At 34.5% G+C, this 20632-nt stretch overlaps 1 protein-coding gene across 2 annotated transcripts in view; it reads left to right on the top strand.

Annotated features, from left to right (window-relative positions):
* Positions 1-6450, top strand: part of LOC123564358 (symplekin-like) — a 44350-nt gene extending 37900 nt beyond the window's left edge. For both annotated transcript variants that reach the window (XM_053517613.1, XM_053517610.1), the window contains 3 exons: positions 1196-1349; positions 2407-2684; positions 5923-6450. In XM_053517613.1, coding sequence (XP_053373588.1) covers positions 1196-1349; positions 2407-2684; positions 5923-5943 — 453 coding nt within the window. In that variant the 3' untranslated portion in view covers positions 5944-6450. The remainder of the gene's footprint in view (positions 1-1195; positions 1350-2406; positions 2685-5922) is intronic.
* The last annotated feature ends 14182 nt before the right edge of the window (positions 6451-20632 follow it).

Genomic DNA, 20632 nt, shown 5'->3' with positions numbered 1-20632 from the left:
CATAAAATGCATAGAATGTTGGCACACAGGGGGAGACAAATTGTTTTTGCCCTGTCCGTCCAACTGTCCATCACACCATTTCCGATCAATAACTGGAGAACTATTTGACCTAGAGCCTTCAAACATCATAGAGTGATAGGGCTTACAGAGTAGATGACCCCAAATGTTTTTGGGATCACACGATCAAAGGTGAAGATCATAGGGTATTGAACATGGAAAACTGTTTCTGATCAGTAACTCGAGAAGCGCTTGACCCAGAATGTTGAAACTTAATAGGATGAAGGACATGCAGAGTAGATGACCCCTATAGATTTCGGGATCACTTGATCAAAGGTGAAGGTCACAGCGGCCTGAACATGGAAAACCATTTCTGATCAATAACTGGAGAAGAACTTGACCCAGGATGTTGAAACTTCATAGGGTGGAAGGGCTTACAGAGCACATGACCCCCATTGTTTTTGGGGTCACTCGATCAAAGATCAAGGTCACAGGGGCCTTAAAATGTCCATCTGTCTGTCTGTCCATTTGTCACTCTTCATTTTTGATCAATAACTGGAAAACCGTGCCTTATATGGGTAACATAAATGTTTTCAAGAATCTATATTATCCAATGCATTAAGTTTTAAACGCATTGCTGCTGTCTTTCTAAAGGTTAATTTTAACCACAAGAAGGTTTTGATGTAAAATAGTTCAACATAATAACATGTAATAAGCAACAGTGTCAGGATTCTTATTTGAAAAATTGTTGAAAAAGATGTTAAACCGGAACACACACACACAGGATTCTTATTTGATATTTGTTGAATTATGAAAATATAAGGACATTGACCTACACATCTTATTTAGTCATATGATTGACAGTTAAATCTATATCAGCTCTGCCAATAGTTAAATTAAACACATTCCGGAACTTTATGTACACAAAAATTTTCAAATTGGTCTAATAAAAGATCAGGCAGAGCACCCTGTCTTTCTTACAGGTTGAATTTCCTTCAGGTACAATGATTCTTTAAAAAAAACAATGTGGTTTGATAAAATTCTACATTTGATTCAATAGTGCAGAGTGATCTGAAATATACCAAAAGTCATTTTGATAATAAGATGACATAATGCTCTGTAATGTCGAATAAGGGAAAAATACATCCTTTAGCGTAGAATTCAGTGTGATATGGTTCTATTTTGCCAATCTATACAGGAGCGGGCACGATCAAGAGATCGTGACAGGGAGCGTTCAAGAAGTAGGGAGAGAGAGCGCCCATCCAAGGAGAACAGGGTACCTGCTAAACAGGATGTAGTGGATCCAAGTGAACCCGTTTTTATCAAGCATGGAAGTGCTGGTGATCCATCAGGTAAAACAATGGCTGCTGTCGGTTAAATATAAAGTGTTAATAAAGTTATAGGTCCTGTCTTTCGGCCTAAAATGTAATTAGAACTGTTCCCACCTGAGTGCGTAGTGCTCGGGGTGAGCTGTTGTGATCGCTGTCCGTCCATACACGCATTTCTTTAAACAGCATCACCTTTGAAACCATTTGGTGGAAGTTGATGAAACTTGGCCTGGATGTTTTGGAGTTGTTCTCTTCCAAAGTTGTTCAGATGGTTGCACATAGGAGCTAAAAATAGAACAAAGTCTTCGAAATACATCTCCTAAATGGCTGGTCCGATTTTGAAATAATTTCACACAAATTGTCCTTATGTAACCCTCTACCAAGATTGTTTAGTTTATCCCGATTTGTCAAAAAACATGGCTGCCGTGGGTGTGATCACTTTTCCTTACATGTATAATGTGGAGAATTTAAAAATCTGGTAAGAAACTCTGGCCTGATTTTGAAATAGTTGTCCTTGTGTGACCCTCTACCAAGAGTGTTCAGATTATTTTGATTCATCAAAAAACATGGCCACAAGTTGATGTGGTCACTTCTCTCTTTTATGTATACATTGGAAACTTTATAAATGTTCTTGTCAGAAACAGCATGCCCAATTTTAAAATCATTGTCAGAAAATGCTGGCCCTTTATGAAGATTGTACAAATGTACTTTTTCGTAATAATTTCTCAGACATTTTTCTTGCATAATTATCTTGAAAAACTGTTCAAGCAGGTGAGCAGTCTAGGGCCATCATGGCCCTCTTGTTTGAAAAGCGTTTTGGTACCTTGAAGGACTGTGTAGTAATAGATTGATTTTACCAAAGAATGCTAAACACTGGGTCCTCTTATTTCAAATTAAATGAAGAATATAATCTGGTATTGCCAAGGCAGTCATACTGGTCATCTTCTGGTGATTTTTGTACATTACACAAAGTGTAGTGACTTTATCAATTATCAAAACAGGATCAGGATTTCTTTTTGTTCCAGAGTCTAAAAGGACAACATATTTCATTTTTATACAAAATAAAACATTCTTATTTCAGAGCCTCCTCGTGAGAGAAGGGAAAGTAGAGCAGAGGGTCGCGACAGGCGTGAATCTCGCGATACTAGGATGGCTGCGCTGAACCCAGAGCCTGGAGATTCTATAGATTTATCAGATTTACCGCCTGTACCAAGGAGGAGGAACCCAGATATTCTGCGGAACCCGTCACCACAGTTACGTAACCCGTCACCAGGGCACAGGAATCCTTCACCACATGGAGATGCTGTAGATGTAGCTGTCACAGCAGTGAAATCAGAACCTGAAGATAAAGGATATGAGGTAGATGTTGAATGATAAAGGCAAAACTAGAATGTCTTTACTTATTAGTATGTACACTATTTCCAAGCTCAGCAGTATAGAAAATATGAAATGTTATTGACATTCATTTGGCACAAATGTATTTGTTGTTGGTATAAGTTTACTTGCTGATATTTAGCACCCAATAATTAGCTCGACTATTCAAAGAATAGTAGAGCTTTTGGACTCACCCATGCGTCCGCGTCGGCGTCCCAATTTGGTTAAGGTTTTGTATGTAAGCTGATATCTCAGTAACCACTTGTGGGAATGGATTGAAACTTCACACACTTATTAACTGTGATATACTGACCTACATTGCAAAGGTTCCATAACTCTATTTTGCTTTTTTACAGAATTATGCCCCTTTTTCGACTTAGAAATGCTTGGTTAAGGTTTTGTATGTAAGCTGGTATCTCAGTAACCACTTGTGGGAATGGATTGAAACTTCACACACTTATTCACTGTGATAAACTGACCTACATTGCAAAGGTTCCATAACTGTATTTTGCTTTTTTACAAAATTATGCCCCTTTTTCCACTTAGAAATTCTTGGTTAAGGTTTTGTATGTAAGCTGGTATCTCAGTAACCACTTGTGGGAATGGATTGAAACTTCACACACTTATTCACTGTGATAAACTGACCTATATTGCACAGGTTCCATAACTGTATTTTGCTTTTTTACAAAATTATGCCCCTTTTCGACTTGGAAATTGTTGGTTAAGGTTTTGTATGTAAGCTGGTATTTCAGTAACCACTTGTGGGAATGGATCGAAACTTCACACACTTGTTCACAGTCATGATCTGACATGCACTGTGTAGGTCCCATAACTCTACTTTGCATATTTTTCAAAATTATGCCCCTTTTTCAACTTAGCAGTTTTTGGTTAAGTTTTTGTATGTAAGCTGGTATTTCAGTATCCACCTATGGGAAAGGATTGAAACTTCACGCACTTGTTCACTTTATTAGCTGATAAGCACTGTGAAGGTTCCATAACCCTTTTTCCCAATATGTACAAAATTATGCCCCTTTTTCGACTTCCGTATTAATTCAATTGACAAGGCTGTTGAATAGTCGAGCGTTGCTGTCCTCCGACAGCTCTTGTTTTTATTTATATGTACTTAAGTAAGTGGAATTTGAAAGCAGTGCCATGTTTTTAAAATGGTTTCCTTTGAATTTAGTGCCATGATTCACAACTATTGAATGAGCTCAGATGTTTGAAGCTCATATCAGTAAAAATATATCTCATAGTATATAAATATTGCATTCCTGAGAGGGTGATATGAAAAATGTTCACTGCGAGATATATGAATATCGACCGAGGCGCCAGCCGAGGTCTATATTCGTATTTCGAGGGGTGAACATTTTTCATATCACCCTCTCAGGAATGCAATATTCAGGGGTCCTGAAATGAGCTGTCCGAGTTGTCCGATTCGTGGATTCCTTGGTCCGGACAATCAGTTTTTAGAAACTGGCTTGTCCGGGGACAAGTAAAATTTCCGTGGTAAACATTTTATGAAAACAAAACTAATCGACGTCATCTGTGATTTCCGCATGCCTAAAGGCAATATCTAATCTGTTTGTGATCATTTATGACCCTTAAATTATCAAAACAAAAGTGTATGCAGCCATTTATAGACACATGGACTGGTTTACTACATTTAATGATAATTATTGGAAAATTATACCGTGAAGTTGAAAATGAGTGCCAGTCTGGGGATTCCCGTTATCTACTTTCATTTTTGATTTTCAGAAAATCGATTAGCTAGGTTGGCACTATGTAAAAAAGTTTAGTAGCCAAAATTTGTGGCTTAATTTTTCGAGTCGATTGTTTTGACATTTAACAACTCGGACAGCTGATTTCAGGACCCCTGAAAGACCAGTGCAGTATTTTAGTGAATGTTATGGGACCAGGGTAGAAATTCTAGGCATACTGAGATTATTTTTGTCAGTGGCATGTGTACAAGTGTTCATAATTATTCTCTACTCACTAAACTTGCTAGTCATAACATACTTTCAAGTGGATGTTCTAGTCACTTAGCTTGCTAGTCATAACACATTTTCAAGTGGATGTTCTAGTCGCTTAGCTTGCTAGTTATAACATATTTTCAAATGGATGGTTCTAGTCATAACATAAAAACTTTATACAAGTCAAAATAGAAGTCAACAGAAGTGTATGTTTGTATTATTTGTTTATTTAGTAATGATAATGCTGATACTTTCCTTTTAAACTAAAAAGTACGGACAAGTTCTTCTTTGGTACGGACAAGTGGATTTGTGGGCCCAACTTGTCCCTGGACAAGTAGACTCTGAAAATATTTCAGGACCCCTGAATATTTATTTTATTATACCGAAAGATTATAAGGGTCAAAAACATTTACTGGAAAATCAACATAATTATTTATTTAACATTAAAAAGTAATTACTAACCAAATAATGAAGACAGAATTAAATCTAGTCTTTACTTGTTAGCACTCATAATTTGTGGTGACTTTGCTGTGTAATAAGACTTTTTGATAAATTTACCCCTATACTTATTCTAATATTTCAATGTTGCGTCAATCATTGGCATTCGAAAAACGGCGATAACTTTCTTTTTTCTAAACGAAACATTTAAGTGTGAACACTCATTTTCTTAGTTAGATCATTTCCAATCTCATGGTGGTAGTTTCGATTCAATATTTGATGAAAGTTGTTTTCGAAATATTTTGCATGTAGCATAAAAGAGAAAATTTGGCCGGGTTCGCACATGCAAGAGCACCAGAAAATGGTAATTTAATCCTAAAATATAATTATATTAGCGCCTCGTCTGAAAACTGTTGACTCAGTTATCAATGTTATTATGAAAAAATAATATCACATGCGCAGAAAAGCAAAATAACGCTGTTGCGCATGTGATATGAAATTATGGATCATTTCACCAGTGCAGAAATTGAAAATAACGATTTTGCGCATGAGTTATAAAATTACTGGGGAATATGATATATTATTCAAGTTAAACTAATGGAAAATTTGCATTGGACATTTATATGAGGTATAATAATATACTTTGTGGGATATGATAATACATATATCGATAGAAATTCAAGCGCCAGTGTTTAATTTTTTTTCAGAGTGGAAATTTTCTTTCCTTTTACAATAATTTCATGTTGATTATTAGACTATTGTGTGTAGATGATTGTATTTTCATCACATAAATTTTATCATACTTGTTTTTTCAGAGAACCAGAGGAAAAACGTAACATCTGACTTGACATGGAAGAGCTAAATGAACTTGCAAGTCAACCAAAAAAAATACTGGGAACAGAGACTTCACAACTACTGTCATACATGAAATACTATATTGTTAACAGTGACAATATTTTTGATATAAAATTGAGATTGAGACGATATATTACCTGAAATAATATAGTGTTTCCAGTGACGATATATTACCTGAAATAATATAGTGTTTCTAGTGACGATTTTGCCCTTGAGACTTCATTCAATGTTTATAGGTACAATATTTAATGAGATTTTTCAAAGGTGAAAACCCACACATTAGGGATTTTTTTTTGGTGGTCTCGATAGGCAGCTTAAGTAAGTTTGGGTTTAGATTTTGAAATAAAACTTGGTCATTAGGTAGCTTTTAGCAAGACCAAGATTAGGATTGTATTTGGGGTCTGGAGAATCAAGGTCAGGGTCACTGTTACTGAAAATAGAATTAAGGTCTCTGCTCAGTAACCAGTTCTAATTCATATTTATTCAAATAGGTAGCTTATAGAAAAAGCAAGGTTGGGATTGCTTATGGGGTCAGTATGATCAAGGGTTGCATAACTCACTTAGTTTCCATACTTTAAAAAATCCACAGTGGCGTAGTGGGTTAAGACCTTAATGTATTTTACTGTTTTGAATGTTAAAATTTTGGAGGGCAGTGGCTGAGTAGTGGTTCTGATCACAGTTCAAGCTTTAACTTGACATGCTGTCACCAAACTTGATGAATAGCAAGCTAATACGAAGAACGTAGAATGTATAGTAGAGTTTCTTGTTAATAGAAATGGATAAAAATGACTTCTGCTTAATAACTCTTATAATTGGGAATGAGATTTAGCAGTGGAACTTTGTATGTAGGTAGCTTAACAGGACAGAAACAATGGGATTGTATTGGTAGCTACTTGGGTGAAGGTCACTGTTACTAAAGGTAGAAATTGTTCAAAAAATTTGTTCTGGAATTTGAACGTCTTTTGTTCTGGTATGACATAGCATTTAAGAATTCTTAACTATTGTCATACCTGAAATACTGTAGTGTTTTGTTGTGACAATATTTCTGACATCATGATGTAGCAGTTAAGAATTCATAATATGTCTGGAATACCAGTGTTAACAGTTTTAGTATTTCTTACATGTTATGATTGAGGTTAAATATAACTACTTTAGTTAAAAGAATTAGTTAAGAAAGCAGAGACTTGTGAAGGAAATGCATGAAATAATTTAGTGCTTAAATTTTTATGGTATTTGTTGAACTATATGAGAGACTGTTAAGTGCTAACTTTTACATGGTTTATATGTATATACATAGAACACTTGTACTTAGTGTCACCCATTTCTTGATCATGTTATACTGATGAATTTGCATTTTGTTAACAGTGTGACTGTTTTTGCATAAATGCAGCATAGGAGTCAAATAAAAAAGAACAGAATTGGACAAAAAAAATGCAGTATAGTTTTTCCTGCCCATATGTTTTTGTTCAACTTGTTAGCAAAGTACAAGTGTCCCAGGAGAGCCTCTGTTTCAGCTTCCAGGAAAATGGAGACTGAAAGATTTATATACTGTACATGCAACAAGTTGCACAAAGAGGTTAACAAACTCTTCAGGCTGTCGTATTTAATTTTGTATGAAAACCCTACTGAAGTTTTGCTTATTTTTGGGATGGTTGCATCAGCCTTTGAAATGTTGGAAAAAAAGAGCCGGAGCTTTCTCAATAATTGTTATATGTAGAAACTGGCATATGCTGCTCAAAATGGTCACCAAATTGGTCAACAGTGCATTCCATAACTGAAGTTTATCATGGATATGCACAGTGACATATCAACATAGATTTTGAACATGCTTCAAGTAGATACTTAAAATATCAATACAGTTTTAAGTGCTCAGTTTTGACACTGTTGATATTTAGGAACCAGTCTGACCTTGGTTCTGGGATACTTGGTTACCAGTCTGGAGAAGATGTATCTTACTGGGATTCAGTGACCGAAAATGATGAATATATATGACCCCGCATTGTAGTAAGAACAAGGTAAAGTTCTCTGTTTGGTTTAATGTTGTACCGACACAGTTACATCATGTGATGATATTCCAGTTTTTGAGAAGGAAGACCATAGATGCCCTTCCAGGCATTATTTTAGGCTAAGGTGGGCATTTGGATAGGAACATTGACATTATCACATAAACCGGCTGGATGGCTTGTCATGTGAAAGATCCTAATCTCCATGTAAGGTTTCGAACCAGCACTGGAACAGAAGGTAAAGGTCACTCTACTTAAAGTAGTGTGGTGATTTCCCACCAGTTTAAGATTAACTGAAGTAAAATTAAATGGGATTATTGCATTATGGTCTGTGAATGGCACTGATCATGGCTATGAAAATTGCTGGTCGGTACTATATCACTCGAACTAAAGAAAAATTAAGTGTGTATGACAACCATGTTGGATGAAGATGCTTACTGATTTGGTAAAGACCACATTTTCATTACTTGAAAACTGTCGAATGCAGAAACCTCAAGCTCTGTAGTATAACTGTATCAGATCTGTAAATGACCTTGACTAAGGTTCTTGAACAAATCGTGCTGGAGCTGTTTTTGAGAATACAAAATTTACTATTTATTAGCACATTTTTTTTTTTACAAATTCATGTTTCAAACCAAGACTTATTTAGGTATATCTTCCAGTTAATGCTGCTGGTAATTTTATTACATTAATATTTAAAAGGGTCTAAACTACTGTTGTCAGACTAATTGTTGTTATTTAAAGAATTATATATATGGCAAAAGAAAAACAAAAACCATCGTTTTTGGAATGTTTCCCTGTCTAGCGAATTTTTTTTCTTTTCTTTATGCTGTACGTTTTCCAGTTAAAGACAAAAGATCTGCAAAGCCATTGGGGTCCAGATTATATGGAGAATGTTTATTCTTTTGCACTACCTGGACTTTTAATTGGCTCGGTCCTCGGTTTTCAATAAAATGCTTGTACTACTGCTAATCATCAGCATGATGTATGTCTGAAAATTTAAATATAAATAAATAGGAATTGTATCTGTTCATTGGGATTGAATTTCATGCGTTGACAGCAAACATAAACAGAGTCTTCCAAGAATTTAACTGATTTTACAATATCGGGTAAATAAAAATATCAGAAAATTGAGTATATTACAATTTAAGCAGGTCAACAGTCGGTTTCCACATATTTTCTATCCACAATTTTGTTTTGATATCTAATTGGCAGAGTTAAACTTTGTGCATATCAATAAATTGGCTTGCAAGGTAATCAAAGTTGTTTCATCAACAGCAAATATTTCATTTGAAGATACCCTGCACTGATCAAAATCTGTTAATCCTTTAATTACCCCTAGCAATCAGTACAGCTAACAGGTGTGTGAAAATCTGTAACTTTAAACTGCAATCATTAATTGTTTCTTCTGTTTATTTACACTTCTTTAATATCTAGTTCAGATTTATTGGTATACTGTGAAATTTCATGTTTTATTATTGCTTATGTATTTTCTAACGGAAACCCAAAGGTGACAAACAGATGAAAACTTAAATAAGTGCCTTATTGGGACACAAAAAGACCACTCTTCAATTTACATCATTTGTTCATAACAAGAGGGCCGTAGTTGTCCTCAATTGCTCATCTGACCTTGACAGTTTTACCTTGAAAATACAATGACACTCTAAATTATGAGAGGTAACAAATGTGTTAAGTATAAACTAGTGGCCTTTTAAAGGGGCCCCAAGTGCTACCATTTTGAAAACGTGGAGAGAGGATCGTACAATGATACTACAGACCATCCACCTAACAGTTCATGAGGAGGTCATGAAAGTTTTTTTTTAATTTTTAGCTCTAGCAACCTCTAAAAGAGGCCAAGGTCCCCGTTGGAACAAACTTTGAAGAGGCCCTTATAAAGACTGTACAGACCACGTTTGATGAAGATCAATCGAGCGAATCGTAAAAAGAAGTTGTTTAAAGATATTTATGTTTTTAGCCCCAGCAGCCCGTAAAAGGGACGGAATACCTCTATAATTTTGAAAGGACCTTACACTAATGCTACAGACCAAGTCTGATGAAGACCAACAAAGCTGTTCATGACAATATGTCGTTTTAAAGATATTTCTATTTATAGCTATAGTAGCCCCTGAATCTGCTCTCCCACCCCGACGACAATGTTTGATGAATATCCATCAAGAAGTTTAAGGTATTTCCATTTTTAGCTCTATAGAACAGGGAGAGGACCTTATAATGATGCTAACGACCATCGGTCCATCAAGCGGTTCACAAGAAGAAGCCGTTTAAAGGTATTTCTGTTTTAGCTTTAGCGTCCCCTCAAAGGGGTTGATCCCCCGCAATTGTAAAATGTTAGAGAGGACATTGAAATAAAGCTACAGACCAAGTTTGATGAAGATCTATCAAATGGTCTTGAGATGAAATCATTCAAAGGTATTCTATTTTTAGCCCTAACAGCCGCTGAAAGTGAACACTTATCTGCATTTGGTATAAGACTATAGACCAAATTTGAAGACGATTTATCAAACGGTTCACGAGGAGACTGAGTTTTTACTACTTTTCAGCTCTAACTGCCCGAACAAATTTGGAGCGAACCTTAAAATAATGCTACATACCAAATTTGACGAAGGTCCGTCAAGATGTTCATGACAAGTTAAAATCTGTTGGCGTCGGACCGTCCGTCAGTATACTACTAGTTCATCGTGACCTTGGGTTCAGGTGAACTAACAAAGAAAAAGACACTGTATAACACAAGTTTGATCAAAACAAAAATCATCATTTGACAACTGATGTTTTGCCACTTTGTCATGCATTTCAGGACCTATTATTTGAACCGTAATATGTAGAATAATATAAGCATTTCTAGAAATGACATTCAGATGGTTCTTGATTGCCATGATTGTATATTTTATTGGCAACAAAATTCTGTTACTAATGACCGTCACTTGGTAACACGTATGCTAGCTGGTAGGTATAGTTGTGTGGTAGCGCAACTAAAAAGCGGGACTGTCTTTTATTTACCACGTGTCAATAGGGGACCCCAAGCTGACTGGAGAAACATAGCTATTTCTTATATGTAAATGTTCAATAAAAATAAAGTGAATAAACTAATTCAATTAACTGCAGGTATTTAATCAGTTCTTAATCATCATTTACTGTAATTATTTAAGTTATGATTTCAGAGACCAACTAATTGAGTCCACTGAAACATCAAAAGAGACATTTTAACGGTATGACAACTTATCAAAAAGTATAATATATATGTACCTTTAGTTAATGCATCATGATCCGTATAGACCTTGACAGGAATTAAATAAAACATAAAAACAATGCTTCTAACTGAAGACGATAGTGTAGGAAGAGTATTAGACAATCAAACAGAAAATAGGTATTCAATTAACCCGAAATGATAATGTATTTCAAAGTTTGATACATGCACAAATGTAAGTCACAGCACTATTATTTGACAAAAAACATTGGAAACCGGTCCAACATGGCAAAAGAAATATATTCTAATTCAGTATAATTATATGATATCAATCAGTCAGACAACGCCTACAATCTGGTATAAAAGTCTGTTTACTACCGCTAATGCACGATTTCATCACACACCCATATATTTGACGTAATTATTTTTTACAATGGATTGTGAAACAATTAGCAGAACTCACTGTTTAGATTGTGCTATGTAATTCTAATCTTTCAATTAGTGTTCCGTAAATCAGCCTACGGGTGTAGTGCTGTTACAAATTTTCTTGTTTTCCGTCTGAAAATGATCATTACATTTGAGAATTTAAGACAAACCTTGTACTTTAAGTTTTATATCTAACAACATTAAGCTATGAACAACATACAGAATCTAACTCTTTTCACAGTATGGAAAATATTTCATTCAATGTTACAGACTTAGAGGTAATCAAAAATTCCTGATTCGATAAAACTGAGTGTTTTACTCGAATGCTTAGACTTGTTGTGATAATATTCATAATGATATGGAAATGTTTGTTCATCTTGTCTGTGCATCGCTGGAACAGAGTACACAGAGTAGACAGACAGACATGAACATTCCATCCCCCTAGCTTTTATACCATTTAAAAGCAAATATTACAGAAATGCAAGTATGACGAAAGTATGGTATTTACAAGTTCTGCGCAATCAGTTGATTAATACGTTGACTTAATTTTGTCTGTCTTATTTTTGTAACTATAAATTTCTCTGAAGGAATTTAATTGTTGCAAACAAAAACGTAAACTGTGCCGGTGAAATCGCTAAACCCGTTTTATTATCAGCAAATCTGTAACAAAGATCTACGCGCTCTTCGTTTTTTTTTTTTCAGTTTTCATTTCTAGAGCAGTCTGGAATAGTGCAAAGCTGGATTAAATCTGCAGTTACGCCATTAACTATAAAAGCACATATCCTAGGCCGCATCACTCATTAGGACATTATGTCAATGACGAAGAATTACGGGTACTTTCAGGCGCATTCTTTACTCTAATTGCAGGAATTGAACGTATCTGATCTCAGCGCGTCCTGGAAGTATGAAAATGACATTATCCAGCTTAACAGTAACAAATCTTGCCGCTGTAAATGCAGGTTTAATGTAGTAAAAATGTGTGGAACTTATATTAATGTATTCTACATACTACATAATAGTTTTGATGAAATTACATATTTACTTGCGATTAACCTTATTTTCTGCAAATATGAATTAACAGAGTACATCTACAAATTCTGAGAGGCAGCATGCATTTACCAAATAAATACCCGACTTAACAACATTATGCTCTCCTGAGCATGTATCATCTCTTTTCTAAGTCAGAAATTTACGGCTTGTGTTTCGATTGCAAATTATTCAATTTGTCATTATAAAAATGCATATACTATACAGGTTACTGCTTAAATTTCAACATGCATAATTTTATATGCATGATATATTATATATACAAAACAAAAGTCCTCCAAAATTGTAAAAAAATAGCTTGCTCTGTTACAGGTGAATATATACAATTTTAAGAATAGGTTTACAAATATTAAATCAAAGTCAGTATTGCGATTTTTATAGAGATGCTTTGATATACAAACTTGCAATTGTGCAAGTATTAAATCTCAATAATTGATAAACAAGACAGATTGCAGACCATCCATTTCATTTCAGCAAAAATGTAGCAAATGCTCAAAGTTCCATATTTTTCAATGAAAGTGGAAACCGGAATTTTAATGTTCCATCATATTCTATTTAGCAAAATTGTAGCAAATCATCATTTACACTAGCAAAACAGTGGCAAATGGGCATTATGATGCCCATAAAAATGTGACTGTTCCATTTTACTTCACCAATGATGTAAACAATTGGCTTCCAGTGTATATTTATTTTAGCAAAGGCATGCAAAATGTATCTTATAAAAGATTCAGGCAAAGTGTAGCAAATGAGCATTTTCATGCAAACATGTCGAAAGTGGTCATTTTCATATTTCATGGAAAATTGCAGGAAATTGGCATTTCTATGTTTCATGGAAAAAATGTAAAAAAAATCATGAGCGTTTTCATATTCAATGTAAAATGTAGTGTGGACATGTTCACCTTTTATGCAAAAAACGCATCATTCTGTGTCATGCAAAATGTAGCATATGGACACTATTACGTTCCATTTCCTTTAACAAACATATAACCAACTAGCCTTCAATTTCTGACCTTGTATTTTGACCTACTGATACCCAGTGTAATAACGGTTATCAAATCGACACAGACAATCACATTGTCATGAAAAAATATTGCAAATATATTAGCATTTTTCATGTGTTTTTGTAAAAAATGGAGAAAATGGGTATTTTCATATTTCGTGCAAAAAAGTACAACCGAACACGTTTATGTTTCATATAAAAAGGGGTAGAGAGGGAGTTCAATAGGGGAGGGTAGGGGAAGACAATTTAGGGATAAAAGTATGGGAAGGGATACGAAGAAAAATACAAATCACACAAGTTCACAAAGTACTGCTACGTATTTTGATTATAATACTCGTCATAGTGTTATTAATTTAATACATTTTCTGAACTCAGTATACTTCTACTGTAATTTAAAACTTTCTATTAGCAACTTTCAATTAATGAACTTATCAGATGCTCAAGAAGGCTTCTATACCCAAGTCAAATCAATATGAAATTAATATTAGACAGTTTATGTAACACGGACAATTCACATTCTCTCAAACTAATGTAACTTTCAACTTTATTGTTAGGCAATTTCAATTGTCCCAATATTTTTGACTCAGTAATATTCCGGATGGTAAAAGGAACTCCGCAGTTCTAGAAAAAAGAAACACCTGATGTTCTAGAAAAGACATACTACTGAAAACAGACGTTACTTATGTTTATGACAACATCAGTTTTACAATTAAATACAACAGAACAAGCTGAGATCATGATTAAAAGTGGAAACACTTCTCTTCAAAGACGAAACCCTTCAGACACGTCTTGAAACACATGGCTTGGATCACATGCATCGATATAACAATATTATTGGCATTATTCTTGGCATGTGTTTGTTGTTAGACATGATTTTTCTGATAAAATTCACAAAATACCAAACTATATCACACACAATACAGCAGGGGACATGCTTTAAGTAATAAAACATACACTACAATAATGGTTTAGATTTCAGACAGAGAAAAATATACTGCAATAATAAATAAATACAATGAATCTCTAAGAAATACAAAGATATTTTATATACAAATTCAGTTAAATAATTATGCTTATCTTGCAAATTTACGAGATCCAATAGTAATGACACTTATCATGACGGGGATTCCTGAGGAGAAATCGGAACTGAACTTAGACTGTACCAGGGTAAAAAGCTTCCGACAGACACATACAAATCAATATCATTCCTAATGGGAATGCTACATTGTATATTTTGAAACATTTACAACTGGTATATCTTTCTAATTGACGCTCCTAGACCAATATATCAAGCGCAATACAATGAACATGGTTATAAAAAGTTAACTTTTCTAGACTTGAATCTTACAATACTTCATTTAAAGCCTTCTCAAACTCTAATTAAAGACATTAAAATGACTTTATAATATTTTATTATAGTCATATATTTTAGTTAAAATATGTCCCACCAGTGTGAAAGTTTATTCGAAAAAGTGGAAACACTACAGCTCGCCCAATATGACAAAAATGAGATTGTTGGAGGCTCCCTTTTATTGAGCCTTTCGTGGACGGTAGTAAAAATGCATGCTATCAACTACGTCTTTTAGCCCCGGTTTGAGCAGACCTAAGTTCATTTTATTAAAATAAAAATAGAAGTATCTTTATTTCTAGCCTTCTTGAAAAACAACAAAGTATATCGTAATATTGTGTATTCATATCGCACTTTTATAAGCCCCGAATACGTTTACCATTTCATATAAAATGTCCAGTTTCTTTCAAAAACATTTCCGGACCGACTAATACAGATTGCTTCAAAGTGATATGATAATACTAAATGCACCAGAGAAGTAGATACTTACAATATCAATGCAGTTTTAAGTGCCCAGTTTTGACCCTGTTGATATTTAGAAACCAGTCTGACCTTAGTTCTGGGATACTTGGTTACCAGTCTGGAGAAGATCTATCTTACTGGGAAGACAAAGGTCAGTGACGGAAAATGATGAATATTTATGACCGCGCATTGTAGTAAGAAGAAGGTAAAGCTCTTTGTTTGGTTTAATGTTGAACCGAAACAGTTATATCATGTGATAATATTCCATTTTTGGAGAAGAAGGAAGACCATAGATGCCCTTCCAGGCATTATTTTAGGCTAGGGTGGGCGTTTGGATAGGAACACTGACCTTACATAAGCCGGCTGGATGGCTTGTCATGTGAAAGATCCTAATCTCCATGTAAGGTTTCGAACCAGCACTGGTACAGAAGGTAAAGGTCACTCTACTTAAAGTAGTGTGGTGATTTCCCACCAGTTTAAGATTAACTGAAGTAAAATTAAATGGGATTATTGCATTATGGTCTGTGAATGGCACTGATCATGGCTATGAAAATTGCTGGTCGGTACTATATCACTCGAACTAAAGAAAAATTAAGTGTGTATGACAACCATGTTGGATGAAGATGCTTACTGATTTGGTAAAGACCACATTTTCATTACTTGAAAACTGTCGAATGCAGAAACCTCAAGCTCTGTAGTATAACTGTATCAGATCTGTAAATGACCTTGACTAAGGTTCTTGAACAAATCGTGCTGGAGCTGTTTTTGAGAATACAAAATTTACTATTTATTAGCACATTTTTTTTTTTACAAATTCATGTTTCAAACCAAGACTTATTTAGGTATATCTTCCAGTTAATGCTGCTGGTATATTTTATTACATTAATATTTAAAAGGGTCTAAACTACTGTTGTCAGACTAATTGTTGTTATTTAAAGAATTATATATATGGCAAAAGAAAAACAAAAACCATCGTTTTTGGAATGTTTCCCTGTCTAGCGAATTTTTTTTCTTTTTCTTTATGCTGTACGTTTTCCAGTTAAAGACAAAAGATCTGCAAAGCCATTGGGGTCCAGATTATATGGAGAATGTTTATTCTTTTGCACTACCTGGACTTTTAATTGGCTCGGTCCTCGGTTTTCAATAAAATGCTTGTACTACTGCTAATCATCAGCATGATGTATGTCTGAAAATTTAAATATAAATAAATAGGAATTGTATCTGTTCATTGGGATTGAATTTCATGCGTTGACAGCAAACATAAACAGAGTCTTCCAAGAATTTAACTGATTTTACAATATCGGGTAAATAAAAATATCAGAAAATTGAGTATATTACAATTTAAGCAGGTCAACAGTCGGTTTCCACATATTTTCTATCCACAATTTTGTTTTGATATCTAATTGGCAGAGTTAAACTTTGTGCATATCAATAAATTGGCTTGCAAGGTAATCAAAGTTGTTTCATCAACAGCAAATATTTCATTTGAAGATACCCTGCACTGATCAAAATCTGTTAATCCTTTAATTACCCCTAGCAATCAGTACAGCTAACAGGTGTGTGAAAATCTGTAACTTTAAACTGCAATCATTAATTGTTTCTTCTGTTTATTTACACTTCTTTAATATCTAGTTCAGATTTATTGGTATACTGTGAAATTTCATGTTTTATTATTGCTTATGTATTTTTCTAACGGAAACCCAAGGTGACAAACAGATGAAAACTTAAATAAGTGCCTTATTGGGACACAAAAAGACCACTCTTCAATTTACATCATTTGTTCATAACAAGAGGGCCGTAGTTGTCCTCAATTGCTCATCTGACCTTGACAGTTTTACCTTGAAAATACAATGACACTCTAAATTATGAGAGGTAACAAATGTGTTAAGTATAAACTAGTGGCCTTTTAAAGGGGCCCCAAGTGCTACCATTTTGAAAACGTGGAGAGAGGATCGTACAATGATACTACAGACCATCCACCTAACAGTTCATGAGGAGGTCATGAAAGTTTTTTTTTAATTTTTAGCTCTAGCAACCTCTAAAAGAGGCCAAGGTCCCCGTTGGAACAAACTTTGAAGAGGCCCTTATAAAGACTGTACAGACCACGTTTGATGAAGATCAATCGAGCGAATCGTAAAAAGAAGTTGTTTAAAGATATTTATGTTTTTAGCCCCAGCAGCCCGTAAAAGGGACGGAATACCTCTATAATTTTGAAAGGACCTTACACTAATGCTACAGACCAAGTCTGATGAAGACCAACAAAGCTGTTCATGACAATATGTCGTTTTAAAGATATTTCTATTTATAGCTATAGTAGCCCCTGAATCTGCTCTCCCACCCGACGACAATGTTTGATGAATATCCATCAAGAAGTTTAAGGTATTTCCATTTTTAGCTCTATAGAACAGGGAGAGGACCTTATAATGATGCTAACGACCATCGGTCCATCAAGCGGTTCACAAGAAGAAGCCGTTTAAAGGTATTTCTGTTTTAGCTTTAGCGTCCCCTCAAAGGGGTTGATCCCCCGCAATTGTAAAATGTTAGAGAGGACATTGAAATAAAGCTACAGACCAAGTTTGATGAAGATCTATCAAATGGTCTTGAGATGAAATCATTCAAAGGTATTCTATTTTTAGCCCTAACAGCCGCTGAAAGTGAACACTTATCTGCATTTGGTATAAGACTATAGACCAAATTTGAAGACGATTTATCAAACGGTTCACGAGGAGACTGAGTTTTTACTACTTTTCAGCTCTAACTGCCCGAACAAATTTGGAGCGAACCTTAAAATAATGCTACATACCAAATTTGACGAAGGTCCGTCAAGATGTTCATGACAAGTTAAAATCTGTTGGCGTCGGACCGTCCGTCAGTATACTACTAGTTCATCGTGACCTTGGGTTCAGGTGAACTAACAAAGAAAAAGACACTGTATAACACAAGTTTGATCAAAACAAAAATCATCATTTGACAACTGATGTTTTGCCACTTTGTCATGCATTTCAGGACCTATTATTTGAACCGTAATATGTAGAATAATATAAAGCATTTCTAGAAATGACATTCAGATGGTTCTTGATTGCCATGATTGTATATTTTATTGGCAACAAAATTCTGTTACTAATGACCGTCACTTGGTAACACGTATGCTAGCTGGTAGGTATAGTTGTGTGGTAGCGCAACTAAAAAGCGGGACTGTCTTTTATTTACCACGTGTCAATAGGGGACCCCAAGCTGACTGGAGAAACATAGCTATTTCTTATATGTAAATGTTCAATAAAAATAAGTGAATAAACTAATTCAATTAACTGCAGGTATTTAATCAGTTCTTAATCATCATTTACTGTAATTATTTAAGTTATGATTTCAGAGACCAACTAATTGAGTCCACTGAAACATCAAAAGAGACATTTTAACGGTATGACAACTTATCAAAAAGTATAATATATATGTACCTTTAGTTAATGCATCATGATCCGTATAGACCTTGACAGGAATTAAATAAACATAAAAACAATGCTTCTAACTGAAGACGATAGTGTAGGAAGAGTATTAGACAATCAAACAGAAAATAGGTATTCAATTAACCCGAAATGATAATGTATTTCAAAGTTTGATACATGCACAAATGTAAGTCACAGCACTATTATTTGACAAAAAACATTGGAAACCGGTCCAACATGGCAAAAGAAATATATTCTAATTCAGTATAATTATATGATATCAATCAGTCAGACAACGCCTACAATCTGGTATAAAAGTCTGTTTACTACCGCTAATGCACGATTTCATCACACACCCATATATTTGACGTAATTATTTTTTACAATGGATTGTGAAACAATTAGCAGAACTCACTGTTTAGATTGTGCTATGTAATTCTAATCTTTCAATTAGTGTTCCGTAAATCAGCCTACGGGTGTAGTGCTGTTACAAATTTTCTTGTTTTCCGTCTGAAAATGATCATTACATTTGAGAATTTAAGACAAACCTTGTACTTTAAGTTTTATATCTAACAACATTAAGCTATGAACAACATACAGAATCTAACTCTTTTCACAGTATGGAAAATATTTCATTCAATGTTACAGACTTAGAGGTAATCAAAAATTCCTGATTCGATAAAACTGAGTGTTTTACTCGAATGCTTAGACTTGTTGTGATAATATTCATAATGATATGGAAATGTTTGTTCATCTTGTCTGTGCATCGCTGGAACAGAGTACACAGAGTAGACAGACAGACATGAACATTCCATCCCCCTAGCTTTTATACCATTTAAAAGCAAATATTACAGAAATGCAAGTATGACGAAAGTATGGTATTTACAAGTTCTGCGCAATCAGTTGATTAATACGTTGACTTAATTTTGTCTGTCTTATTTTGTAACTATAATTTCTCTGAAGGAATTTAATTGTTGCAAACAAAAACGTAAACTGTGCCGGTGAAATCGCTAAACCCGTTTTATTATCAGCAAATCTGTAACAAAGATCTACGCGCTCTTCGTTTTTTTTTTTTCAGTTTTCATTTCTAGAGCAGTCTGGAATAGTGCAAAGCTGGATTAAATCTGCAGTTACGCCATTAACTATAAAAGCACATATCCTAGGCCGCATCACTCATTAGGACATTATGTCAATGACGAAGAATTACGGGTACTTTCAGGCGCATTCTTTACTCTAATTGCAGGAATTGAACGTATCTGATCTCAGCGCGTCCTGGAAGTATGAAAATGACATTATCCAGCTTAACAGTAACAAATCTTGCCGCTGTAAATGCAGGTTTAATGTAGTAAAAATGTGTGGAACTTATATTAATGTATTCTACATACTACATAATAGTTTTGATGAAATTACATATTTACTTGCGATTAACCTTATTTTCTGCAAATATGAATTAACAGAGTACATCTACAAATTCTGAGAGGCAGCATGCATTTACCAAATAAATACCCGACTTAACAACATTATGCTCTCCTGAGCATGTATCATCTCTTTTCTAAGTCAGAAATTTACGGCTTGTGTTTCGATTGCAAATTATTCAATTTGTCATTATAAAAATGCATATACTATACAGGTTACTGCTTAAATTTCAACATGCATAATTTTATATGCATGATATATTATATATACAAAACAAAAGTCCTCCAAAATTGTAAAAAAATAGCTTGCTCTGTTACAGGTGA

Source organism: Mercenaria mercenaria, chromosome 1 (genome assembly GCF_021730395.1).
Source record: "Mercenaria mercenaria strain notata chromosome 1, MADL_Memer_1, whole genome shotgun sequence".
Taxonomy (NCBI): domain Eukaryota; kingdom Metazoa; phylum Mollusca; class Bivalvia; order Venerida; family Veneridae; genus Mercenaria; species Mercenaria mercenaria.
Note: the sequence above shows the minus strand (reverse complement) of the source record. Positions and strands in the feature narration are given on the sequence as shown.